Below are 13,889 nucleotides of genomic sequence, written 5' to 3' on the forward strand. Positions count from 1 at the left end.
CAGTAGCTGAACAGAAGCTAAGCTTATCTCTATGTGCTGCCTCACTTCTCTACAGTAGCTCAGCTTATCCCTGTATGCTGCCTCACTACTGTACAGTAGCTCAGCTCATCCATGTGTGCTGCCTCACTATTCTACAGTAGCTCAGCTTATCCCTGTGTGCTGCCTCACTACTCTACAGTAGCTGAGCTCATCCCTGTGCACTGCCTCACTACTCTACAGTAGCTCAGCTCATCCCTGTTTGCTGCCTCATTACTCTACAGTTGCTCAGTTCATCCATGTGTGCTGCCTAACTACTCTACAGCAGCTCTGCTCAGCCCTTTGTGCTGCCTCACTACTCTACAGAAGCTCAGCTCATCTCTGTTTGCTTCCACACTACTCTACAGTAGCTCAGCTCATTTCTGGGTGCTGCCTCACTACTCTACAGTAGCTCAGCTCAACCCTGTGTGCTGCCCGACTACTCTACAGCAGCTCAGCTGAGCCCTGTGTGCTGCCTCACTACTCTACAATAGCTCAGCTCATCTCTGTGGGCTCCCTCATTACTCTACAATAGCTCAGCTCATCCCTGTGCGCTGCCTCACTACTCTACAGTAGCAAAGCTCATCCCTGTGTGCTGCCTCTCTACTCTACAGTAGCTCAGCTCGTCTCTGTTTGCTGCCTCACTACTCTACAATAGCTCAGCTCATCCTTGTTTGCTGCCTCACAACTTTACAGTAGCTCAGCTCATCCCTTTGTGCTGCCTCACTACTCTACAGTAGCTCAGCTCAATCTAGTGTGCTGCCTCACAACTCTACAGTAGTTCAGCTCATCCCTGTGTGCTGCCTCACTACTCTACAGTAGCTCAGCTCATCCCTGTGTGCTGCCTCACTACTCTACAGTAGCTTAGTTTACCGCTGTGTGCTGCCTCACTACTCTACAGTAGCTCAGATCATCCCAGTTTGCTGCCTCACTACTCTCCAGTAACTCAGCTCACAAGTGTGTGCTGCCTTACTACTCTACAATAGCTCAGCTCATCCCAGTGTGCTGCCTCGCTACTCTACAATAGCTCAGCTCATCCCAGTGTGCTGCCTCACTACTCTACAATAGCTCAGCTCATCCCAGTGTGCTGCCTCGCTACTCTACAGCAGCTCAGCTTATCTTTATGTGCTGCCACACTACTCTACAGTAACTCAGCTTAGCACTGTGTGCTGTCTCACTACTCTACAGTAACTTAGCTCACCAGTGTGTGCTACCTCACTACTCTCCAGTAACTCAGCTCACAAGTGTGTGCTGCCTTACTACTCTACAGTAACTCAGCTCATCCCTGTGTGCTGCCTCACTATACAGTAGCTCAGCTCATCCCTGTGTGCTGCCTCCCTACTCTACAGTAGCTCAGCTCATCCCTGTATGCTGCCTCACTACTCTACAGCAGCTCAGCTTATCTTTATGTGCTGCCACACTACTTTACAGTAACTCAGCTCAGCACTGTGTGCTGTCTCACTACTCTACAGTAACTTAGCTCACCAGCGTGTGCTACCTCACTACTCTCCAGTAACTCTGTGCACAAGTGTGTGCTGCCTCACTACTCTACAGTAACTCAGCTCATCTCTGTGTGCTGCCTCCCTACTCTACAGTAGCTCAGTTCGTCCTTGTGTGCTGCCTCACTTCTCTACAGTATCTCAGCTCATCCCTGTGTGCTGCCTACCTACTCTACAGTAGCTCAGTTCATCCCTGTGGGCTGCCTCACTACTCTACAGTAACTCAGCTCACCACTGTGTACTGTCTCACTACTCTACAGTAACTCAGCTCACCACTGTGTACTGTCTCACTTCTTTACAGTAGCTCAGCTCATTCCTGTGTGCTGCCTCACTGCTTTACAGTAACTCAGCTCATCACTGTGTACTGCCTCACTACTCTACAGTATCTCAGCTCACCACTGTGTATTGCCTCACTACTCTACAGTAACTCAGCTAACCACTGTGTGCTGCCTCACTACTCTTCAGTAACTCAGCTCAGCACTGTTGACTGCCTCACTACTTTACAGTAACTCAGCTCACCACTGTGTTCTGCCTCACTACTCTACAGTAACTCAGCTCACCACTGTGTGTTGCCTCACTACTCTACAGGAACTCAGCTCACCACTGTGTGTTGCCTCACTACTCTACAGTAACTCAGCTCACCACTGTGTGCTGCCTCACTACTCTACAGTATCTCAGCTCATTTCTGGGTGCTGCCTCACTACTCTACAGTAACTTAGCTCACCAGTGTGTGCTACCTCACTACTCTCCAGTAACTCAGCTCACAAGTGTGTGCTGCCTTACTACTCTACAGTAACTCAGCTCATCCCTGTGTGCTGCCTCACTATACAGTAGCTCAGCTCATCCCTGTGTGCTGCCTCCCTACTCTACAGTAGCTCAGCTCATCCCTGTATGCTGCCTCACTACTCTACAGCAGCTCAGCTTATCTTTATGTGCTGCCACACTACTTTACAGTAACTCAGCTCAGCACTGTGTGCTGTCTCACTACTCTACAGTAACTTAGCTCACCAGCGTGTGCTACCTCACTACTCTCCAGTAACTCTGTGCACAAGTGTGTGCTGCCTCACTACTCTACAGTAACTCAGCTCATCTCTGTGTGCTGCCTCCCTACTCTACAGTAGCTCAGTTCGTCCCTGTGTGCTGCCTCACTTCTCTACAGTATCTCAGCTCATCCCTGTGTGCTGCCTACCTACTCTACAGTAGCTCAGTTCATCCCTGTGGGCTGCCTCACTACTCTACAGTAACTCAGCTCACCACTGTGTACTGTCTCACTACTCTACAGTAACTCAGCTCACCACTGTGTACTGTCTCACTTCTTTACAGTAGCTCAGCTCATTCCTGTGTGCTGCCTCACTGCTTTACAGTAACTCAGCTCATCACTGTGTACTGCCTCACTACTCTACAGTATCTCAGCTCACCACTGTGTATTGCCTCACTACTCTACAGTAACTCAGCTAACCACTGTGTGCTGCCTCACTACTCTTCAGTAACTCAGCTCAGCACTGTTGACTGCCTCACTACTTTACAGTAACTCAGCTCACCACTGTGTTCTGCCTCACTACTCTACAGTAACTCAGCTCACCACTGTGTGTTGCCTCACTACTCTACAGGAACTCAGCTCACCACTGTGTGTTGCCTCACTACTCTACAGTAACTCAGCTCACCACTGTGTGCTGCCTCACTACTCTACAGTATCTCAGCTCATTTCTGGGTGCTGCCTCACTACTCTACAGTAACTCAGCTCACCACTGTGTGCTGCCTCACTACTCTACAGTAACTCAGCTCACCACTGTGTGTTGCCTCACTACTCTACAGTAACTCAGCTCACCACTGTGTGCTGCCTCACTACTCTACAGTAACTCAGCTCACCACTGTGTGCTGTGTCACGTGGGGGTGGGTGGTCCGGGGCTCTTCTAACACTTAACTGCTAGGGGCTCAAAAGGCCCAAATACTCAGCCCCTCCGACTCCCTGGATTGACGGGAGTCTACTTGGTCACACAAGAGAGGACCAACAATGCCCACCTCCGCAGGTCTTTGCTTCCACCAAAAGGGGTGCCACTGATTCACCCTGGAAGCCCTTCAGTCAAACACGGGGAAACTGCTGTTAACAGTTCCGGCCTAGACCCGTGGGGGAGTGAAGGAAGACTCAGGCTTACCTTATAACCATAACCTCCCTGAGCCTTGCCTGCCAGACAAAAAAAATGGTTGCAGGAACTCCTTTCCCGCCTGTCTTCTCTATCTTCTTCTTAGCATGGTCGCCAGCTGGGTTATTATATCTGCACCCCAGCAATGCAGTTCAGTGGGTGTATTATATATTGTTTGTAGCCAGAAATGTATGCTCATAGAGAAATATCATAAATGGAGGCACACTCAAACACAGTAATAAAATGTGTGGATTTACTGATGCAAATTACATGAACACACACACACAATCACAAGTAATACATGAATATGGAATATGGATAATGAGTCTGGAGATCGTCAGCCTCTTCTTCCACGACCTCCAACACTCCTTCAACTGGGCAGGAAGACAGGAGTCTCACACTCTCACAGGAGGGCCTCTTCACCACGTCGGCACCTCTTCTTCACTGTCCTGCCATCCATACACACTGTCCTCTCTGACAGTCCTGGACACAAGCTGCTTTGCAGCCTATTCTACTATTAAAGTAATAAAGTCTTGCTGCCACATACACAAGTAAATATTGTGGCCTAACTAGCCTACTCATACAAGGGGTAATGGGAGGGAAAATGATCTACCTTACATTCCTGGCTCACGACGCCTGTCCCTCGATGGTGTGAGGTTCCCACGCTTCCTTGGGTCGATACTTGACGATCCAGGACGTTCCACAGGTCCTCAGGTGTCGTGAAGCCTTCGCGTCGTCGCCGTTCCAATCCCTGAGATTCAGCTGCCCCAATCCTGGTTCATCGATGGGCGCTGAGCTAATCACTATTTTTCCCCACACTCGCCTCTCGCACAGGGCGTTGCTCCGTGTCCTAGGCACGGTGTCGTCCTTCCAAGATTCTCAGTGGATGTGACCCCAGTCACAGCTAGGCCTGCCCGCCCACCTTCCTGACCTCAACGTCCAACCAGCGGCGCCGCCCAGCGTCGTCGCCGACTATTTTCCAAGTTTGGCACTTCTCTGCTCACTGAACTTGGTTCCTCTTTTGCTTCCCAGAAGCGCAGGGTCTCCAATAACTATGATGGGCTGCGATGGCCAGCTCAATCCACTGAACAATGCTTGCAGAGCCTCCAATCCTTGAGAGCAGACCGAGGCGCGTCCTGTCGCTTCCAAGGTCAGAACCACTCTGACGTTGGCGCCGCCCGGGGCACTCGGTGACGTCATGGCGGGCCCTGATTTGTCGCCCGCGACCTACGTCGGCCAATCCGCGATCGGCTTGTGTCCCTTCCAAAAGGTCATATCTGCCGTAGGGGATACTGTTTCATTTTATAACAGGGCGCCAATTTTCCTTTATTTACAACTTATAATATAACTTCCTTCCCTTAACTGGCAGCCGGTCTGGTCGCCACATATATCATTAGACTCCCTGAACCTCAGAGAATCAGTAGGGAGAGCTGATATGACTCTTTAAGCCGGCAAACGAAAGAAATAGGAGAGGGCACCGTAACATACCCCTCCCCTTAAAATAAGAGTCATATCGGAAGAGCAGCACTCAAGAGGGCAATCTATACTCTTGCTCCCTCCGTTCCTGAAGTGTCACTCCTCCAGTTGGTGACGTGGCTCGTACCACCTTGCCAGTCACTTGCCTCATTGTATCTCCACCTCGCATAGGAACGGGTGTGATGGGTGTTCCCTGAACACCTACTAGAAATCCTCTCTCCGTGGCTACGAGTGTACTCCCACGGCTCGTTACCACTGTAAGATTCAGTGCATGCAGCGCCTCCACCGCGTCGTGCACTCCGAGATAGTCTTGCATTTCCACTGCGTCCTACAGGTACTCCATGTTTCCTCTCATGATCTCCTCTTCGCCAATCTTCTCTCTTCTCGGTTCCTCTTCTCCCATAGGTGCGTTGTCTCCTCACAGTGGCACTTGTAACCCGTACTCCATCCAGCAGCTTCCTCTCTTCCACACTAGGCTTTTGCGATGGCCCAATGCCCCTCTGGTTAGGCTGGCGCCTACCCTGGGTGTACCTATTCCCTGCTTTCTTTGTATTGCCTTTCCTATACCACTCGCTCCTTCGTTCCTGACGAACATCTTCACTCCTCCAGGAGATTCTCTTCCCTGCAGATGTCTTCTTCGGTTCGTGGTTGGGCTCATCCACCTCCCTGTGGCTCACCTCACTACGGTGGTTCATCTTGCACCTACCACTATTCATCTGGCCGGCATAGGGTGCCTTGCGTCGTGGCTCCTCCACTCTGCCCCTCACTGCCGTTCGCTCATCCACTGAGCTTACTTTATTCACGTTTCTGTATGGAGGGAGTGCGGTCTGCAGCCTCTTCACCGCCCCAGGCGTTTGTACAGCTGCTCCTCGCCACTCCTCCACACGCATCATCAGGCTTAGTCGGAGGTCCTCGTCGGGGTTTTCCACAACCTCCGACGACCTCTCTGCACTCTCGCCCTCGTTGTCGTCGTCTCTGGCGACGTTTCCCTTGGCGAAGTCGGCCTCCTCACTATCGTCTGGAACGACCGATACCTCACCCGGCAGGGTTGTACCGCTGCTTGCAACATAGGCACTCCTGGCCCAATCGGGTTGTATCCTGCCTCCTCCGAGGTCATTACCCAGCACCATCTGTACATGCTCTAGGGGTAACTTAGGGGCTACAGCTACTATAGCTTTCTCGACTCCGCAGTCGGCAATCAGCTGTACTTCGTGAAGTGGCAACCTGTATTCCTCCCCCACACTGCGTATCCTCACCACTCCCACAGGTGAATCATTAAATTCCTTGGGGAGAATACTCCTGGTCACCATACTTATGTCAGCACCCGTATCTCGAAGAACGGCCACCTCCACTGGGTCTGACTTTCCAAACTTCACGTTGGCCTCGAAAACGAAGGGATGTTCATCCAACTTCATTTCCCAACCATTCACGTTGGGTCCACTATAATATGGGGTGCGAACAAACACTCTCTCCTCTTCCAACATTAATCCTACATTCCTTTGGTGCTCCTCACACTCGCGGGCATAATGTCCTCTCACGCCACAGTTGTAGCATCGGCTGCCTCCCCTGGGCGGCCACTCGCCAGTCCCCCTGGCAGTACCACTTGCAGACGTTCTCTGGGTCCTCCTTGGGCTCCCTGTCGTCGTATCCGGGACTGCAGCACTCGCTCCCGAGTTAGGTCCACTGCTCACAGCTTGGGGCTTCCTCCCCGCGTCTCTTGAGCTCTTGAACCACGTTACTTCATCGGGCACACTACTCTTGGGAGAGTCCCCACCCGTCCTCGCTCCTCCTGAACTCCTAAGGTTCCCTCCCGACCTGGGGTAAGGCGAGTGTCTGGGCGGCCCCTCCCTCCTGATATGTAGCGCCTCCTCCAGCATGTCGGCTCGATCCGCTGCAGCCTTCAGGTCCTTAATACCTGCTTCTCTCAACCTTACTCGCCACTCAGGATGGAGCACTGACATAAACTTCTCCATCACTATCAGTCGTTTGATATCATCCACCGACTCCGCTTCCTCCGCCTTCAACCATCGTAGGAATTTCCGTTCCATATCCCTGGCGGTCTCGGCGTAAGTCTTTCCCGACGCTCTTGTACACTCTCTGAACCGCTTCCGGTACATCTCCGGAGTCAGCCGGAATGAGTGGAGAACCGCATTCTTAATCGCGTCATAACTAGTACACTCCTCTAGGTCCAGCATGTTATAGGCTTCCCGGGCCTCACCAGTCAACCTGCCCTGGACCAGAGCAGCCCAATCATCTTCCGGCCACTCCTTCAGAGTTGCTATCCGTTCAAAGTGTTCGAAGAACGCCTCAGCTTCTTGTGGTTCGAACGTTGGTAAGTCACGTTCCCTTACCTTGAGGTCATCCCGCCGTGCAGGTAGTGAGGGCAGACCACGTTCAACGCGACGCAATTCGACTTCTTCCTTTGCCCTTATCTCCTCCAGTCGCAGTTGTCTCTCTCCTTCTTCCCGCTGCAGCCGAGCTTCTCGCTCCTCTCGCTGCAGCTCAGCCGCACGTTCCTCTCGCTGCAGCTTAGCCGCACGTTCCTCTCCCTGCATTTGCGCTTCTCTCTCCTCTCGCCGCAGCTGGGCTTCCAGTTGCATCTTCATTATTTCCAGTTGCAGGCTCCTCTTACTACAGCTGGACCTTCCACTGCTCCCATGTTCACTGTGAATTCTCTCCACACTGGTAGGCGCTTGGGGAGGCCCTAGTCGGGACGGTTCACCTTGCGACGGCTCTCCTCGGGACGGCTCCTCTTGAGATGGCTCCTCTCCCGTCGCTTCCTCTCGAGCTGTGAGCTGTGCCATGATCTCTATCCTTCGCTCCGCTACCTTAGTCGTCCTCAACCTGATCCCAAAGTGGTTTGCCACTTGTTGGAGCTGGGCCTTGGTACACTCTTCCAAAATTCTCTCGTCCCCTGTGTCAATAAATTTCTTTACTTTGTCTTCCTCCATCTCTATATCATCAAGCATACACGACAGCACAGACAAGTTAGTAGGCACTAATTTCACCGTTTCAGTCCCTTAGCTGGTTGAGTAACAGTACCACCGAATTCACTGGCCACACTGTATTAGTACCCTGGCAACACTTGTCTTGAAATTTGGTCCACACTGTAGCTTGATCCACGCTTCCTGGCGAAGTTCCCAGTTCTTGGCTACTGGGGTTTGAATCCTGGCGAGGTCGCCAGTTCTCTGTCACGTGGGGGTGGGTGGTCCGGGGCTCTGCTAACACTTAACTGCTAGGGGCTCAAAAGGCCCAAATACTCAGCCCCTCCGACTCCCTGGATTGACCGGAGTCTACTTGGTCACACAAGAGAGGACCAACAATGCCCACCTCCGCAGGTCTTTGCTTCCACCAAAAGGGGTGCCACTGATTCACCCTGGAAGCCCTTCAGTCAAACACGGGGAAACTGCTGTTAACAGTTCCGGCCTAGACCCGTGGGGGAGTGAAGGAAGACTCAGGCTTACCTTATAACCATAACCTCCCTGAGCCTTGCCTGCCAGAGAAAAAAAAAGGTTGCAGGAACTCCTTTCCCGCCTGTCTTCTCTATCTTCTTCTTAGCAAGGTCGCCAGCTGGGTTATTATATCTGCACCCCAGCAATGCAGTTCAGTGGGTGTATTATATATTGTTTGTAGCCAGAAATGTATGCTCATAGAGAAATATCATAAATGGAGGCACACTCAAACACAGTAATAAAATGTGTGGATTTACTGATGCAAATTACATGAACACACACACACAATCACAAGTAATACATGAATATGGAATATGGATAATGAGTCTGGAGATCGTCAGCCTCTTCTTCCACGACCTCCAACACTCCTTCAACTGGGCAGGAAGACAGGAGTCTCACACTCTCACAGGAGGGCCTCTTCACCACGTCGGCACCTCTTCTTCACTGTCCTGCCATCCATATACACTGTCCTCTCTGACAGTCCTGGACACAAGCTGCTTTGCAGCCTATTCTACTATTAAAGTAATAAAGTCTTGCTGCCACATACACAAGTAAATATTGTGGCCTAACTAGCCTACTCATACAAGGGGTAATGGGAGGGAAAATGATCTACCTTACATTCCTGGCTCACGACGCCTGTCCCTCGATGGTGTGAGGTTCCCACGCTTCCTTGGGTCGATCCTTGACGATCCAGGACGTTCCACAGGTCCTCAGGTGTCGTGAAGCCTTCGCGTCGTCGCCGTTCCAATGCCTGAGATTCAGCTGCCCCAATCCTGGTTCATCGATGGGCGCTGAGCTAATCACTATTTTTCCCCACACTCGCCTCTCCCACAGGGCGTTGCTCCGTGTCCTAGGCACGGTGTCGTCCTTCCAAGATTCTCAGTGGATGTGAGCCCAGTCACAGCTAGGCCTGCCCGCCCACCTTCCAGACCTCAACGTCCAGCCAGCGGCGCCGCCCAGCGTCGTCGCCGACTATTTTCCAAGTTTGGCACTTCTCTGCTCACTGAACTTGGTTCCTCTTTTGCTTCCCAGAAGCGCAGGGTCTCCAATAACTATGATGGGCTGCGATGGCCAGCTCAATCCACTGAACAAGGCTTGCAGAGCCTCCAATCCTTGAGAGCAGACCGAGGCGCGTCCTGTCGCTTCCAAGGTCAGAACCACTCTGACGTTGGCGCCGCCCGGGGCACTCGGTGACGTCATGGCGGGCCCTGATTTGTCGCCCGCGACCTACGTTGGCCAATCCGCGATCGGCTTGTGTCCCTTCCAAAAGGTCATATCTGCCGTAGGGGATACTGTTTCATTTTATAACAGGGCGCCAATTTTCCTTTATTTACAACTTATAATATAACTTCCTTCCCTTAACTGGCAGCCGGTCTGGTCGCCACATATATCATTAGACTCCCTGAACCTCAGAGAATCAGTAGGGAGAGCTGATATGACTCTTTAAGCCGGCAAACGAAAGAAATAGGAGAGGGCACCGTAACAGCTGCCTCACTGCTTTACAGTAACTCAGCTCACCCCACTGAGTATTTCCTCACTACTCTACAGTAACTCAGCTCACCACTGTGTGTTGCCTCACTACTCTACAGTAACTCAGCTCACCACTGTGTGCTGCCTCACTATCAGACAAAGGAAGAATATATCCACCATTATCTTATTATCTATAACACTCAACAGTGTCTGTCACCTCCCCACACTCAACATATCTGCCGTAGGGGATACTGTTTCATTTTATAACAGGGCGCCAATTTTCCTTTATTTACAACTTATAATATAACTTCCTTCCCTTAACTGGCAGCCGGTCTGGTCGCCACATATATCATTAGACTCCCTGAACCTCAGAGAATCAGTAGGGAGAGCTGATATGACTCTTTAAGCCGGCAAACGAAAGAAATAGGAGAGGGCACCGTAACAGCTGCCTCACTGCTTTACAGTAACTCAGCTCACCCCACTGAGTATTTCCTCACTACTCTACAGTAACTCAGCTCACCACTGTGTGTTGCCTCACTACTCTACAGTAACTCAGCTCACCACTGTGTGCTGCCTCACTATCAGACAAAGGAAGAATATATCCACCATTATCTTATTATCTATAACACTCAACAGTGTCTGTCACCTCCCCACACTCAACATTGTCTGTCACCTCCCCACACTCAACAATGTCTGTCACCTCCCCACACTCAACAGTGTCTGTCACCTTCCCACACTCAACAATGTCTGTCACCTCCGCTCACTCAAAATTGTCTGTCACCTCCCCACACTCTACAGTGTCTGTCACCTCCCCACACTCAACATTGTCTGTCACCTCCCCACACTCTACAGTGTCTGTCACCTCCCCACACTCAACAGTGTCTGTCACCTCCCCACACTCTACAGTGTCTGTCACCTCCCCACACTCAACATTGTCTGTCACCTCCCCACACTCTACATTGTCTGTCACCTCCCCACACTCAACAGTGCCTGTCACCTCCCCACACTCAACATTGTCTGTCACCTCCCCACACTCAACATTGTCTGTCACCTTCCCACACTCAACAATGTCTGTCACCTCCGCTCACTCAAAATTGTCTGTCACCTCCCCACACTCTACAGTGTCTGTCACCTCCCCACACTCATCAGTGTCTGTCACCTCCCCACACACTCAACAGTGTCTGTCACCTTCCCACACTCAACAATGTCTGTCACCTCCGCTCACTCAAAATTGTCTGTCACCTCCCCACACTCTACAGTGTCTGTCACCTCCCCACACTCATCAGTGTCTGTCACCTCCCCACACTCAACAGTGTCTGTCACCTCCCCCACACTTTACCCATCAAATTTCAACTCTAGTACTATTTGTTATTATTATCATAACATTTTATGATCTTTAAAACTTATCTTCATTTAATGTATTTAATATTAATCAAATTAGATAAATATATTTAATTCAAAGTTGATAGTTAGATATTTACTAACGAGTTCCCTTCCCCTATGATCAAGCTGAGGGGTTGGGGGGGGAGACGCAGTTGAACTTCTCGATGCCATTATTGTCATGAGTCACGTCCTGCTGCTGAGATTAATCTCGCATCCACCTCAACCGGCTTCCACAGGACTCTGTCTACTGGTCACTAGAGCCAACCCAACACGAATTCTCAGTGACGTTGACATACATGTATAGACGTGTTACAGTGACCCAGATGACTTGGTCATTGATATGGAAGCAAAGCTTTGCTCTGGAAAAGGGATGGACGCCACTCCTGCAGGACGCCACACCTCCAGGACGACACACCTGCAGGACGCCACACCGCCAGGCCCCCACACTGGCTGGACGCCACACTTTCACGACGCCACACCGGCAGGACGCCACACTTTCACGACGCCACACCGGCAGGACGCCACACTGGCATCACCCCACACCGGCTGGACGCCACACCGGCAGGACGCCAAACCGGCAGGACGCCACACCGGCTGGACGCCACACCGGCAGGACGCCACACCGGCTGGACGCCACACTGGCAGAACCCCACACCGGCTGGACGCCACACTAGCAGGACCCCACACCAGCAGGGCGCCACACTGGCATCACCCCACACCGGCAGGACACCACACTAGCAGGACCCCACACTGGCTGGACGCCACACTTTCACGACGCCACACCGGCAGGACGCCACACTGGCATCACCCCACACCGGCTGGACGCCACACCGGCAGGACGCCAAACCGGCCGGACGCCACACCGGCAGGACGCCACACCAGCAGGACACCACACTGGCAGGACGCCACACCGGCAGGACGCCACACCGGCAGGATGCCACACCGGCATGACGCCATACCAGCAGGACGCCACACCGGCAGGACACCATACCAGCAGGACGCCACACCGGCATGACGCCATACCAGCAGGACGCCACACCGGCAGACGCCACACTGGCAGGACACCACACCGGCAGTACGCCACACCGGCAGGATGCCACACCGGCATGACGCCATACCAGCAGGACGCCACACCAGCAGGACGCCACACTGGCAGGACGCCACACCGGCAGGACTCCACACCGGCAGGACGCCACATCGGCTGGACGCCAAACCGGCCGGACGCCACACCGGCAGGACGCCACACCAGCAGGACACCACACTGGCAGGACGCCACACCGGCAGGACGCCACACCGGCAGGATGCCACACCGGCATGACGCCATACCAGCAGGACGCCACACCGGCAGGACACCATACCAGCAGGACGCCACACCGGCATGACGCCATACCAGCAGGACGCCACACCGGCAGACGCCACACTGGCAGGACACCACACCGGCAGTACGCCACACCGGCAGGATGCCACACCGGCATGACGCCATACCAGCAGGACGCCACACCAGCAGGACGCCACACTGGCAGGACGCCACACCGGCAGTACGCCACACCGGCAGGATGCCACACCGGCATGACGCCACACCGGCAGGACGCCACACTGGCAGGACGCCACACCGGCAGGACGCCACACTGGCAGGACGCCACACCGGCAGGATGCCACACCGGCATGACGCCACACCGGCAGGACGCCACACTGGCAGGACGCCACACCGGCAGTACGCCACACCGGCAGGATGCCACACCGGCATGACGCCATACCAGCAGGACGCCACACCGGCAGGACGCCACACTGGCAGGACGCCACACCGGCAGGACGCCACACCGGCAGGATGCCACACCGGCAGGACGCCACACTGGCAGGACGCCACACCGGCAGGACGCCACACTGGCAGGACGCCACACCGGCAGGACGCCACACCGGCAGGATGCCACACCGGCAGGACGCCACACTGGCAGGACGCCACACCGGCAGGACGCCACACCGGCAGGACGCCACACTGGCAGGATGCCACACCGGCAGGACGCCACACTGGCAGGACGCCACACCGGCAGGACGCCACACCGGCAGGACGCCACACTGGCAGGACGCCACACTGGCAGTACGCCACACCGGCAGGATGCCACACCGGCATGACGCCATACCAGCAGGACGCCACACCGGCAGGACGCCACACTGGCAGGACGCCACACCGGCAGTACGCCACACCAGCAGGATGCCACACCGGCATGACGCCATACCAGCAGGACGCCACACCGGCAGGACGCCACACTGGCAGGACGCCACACCGGCAGGACGCCACATCGGCTGGACGCCACACCGGCAGGACGCCACACCGGCAGGACGCCACACCGGCAGGACTCCACACCGGCAGGACGCCACATCGGCTGGACGCCACACCGGCAGGACGCCACACCGGCAGGACGCCACACCGGCAGGACGCCACACCTCAC

General features: G+C 53.8%; 1 protein-coding gene across 1 annotated transcript in view; it reads right to left on the reverse strand.

Annotated features, from left to right (window-relative positions):
* Window positions 1–13,889, reverse strand: part of LOC123759552 (uncharacterized) — a 171,262-nt gene that overhangs the window by 156,577 nt on the left and 796 nt on the right. The window contains exon 2 of the mRNA XM_069334781.1: window positions 12,510–13,823. Coding sequence (XP_069190882.1) covers window positions 12,510–13,823 — 1,314 coding nt within the window. The remainder of the gene's footprint in view (window positions 1–12,509; window positions 13,824–13,889) is intronic.

This window comes from Procambarus clarkii, chromosome 32 (assembly GCF_040958095.1).
Source record: "Procambarus clarkii isolate CNS0578487 chromosome 32, FALCON_Pclarkii_2.0, whole genome shotgun sequence".
Taxonomy (NCBI): Eukaryota; Metazoa; Arthropoda; class Malacostraca; order Decapoda; family Cambaridae; genus Procambarus; species Procambarus clarkii.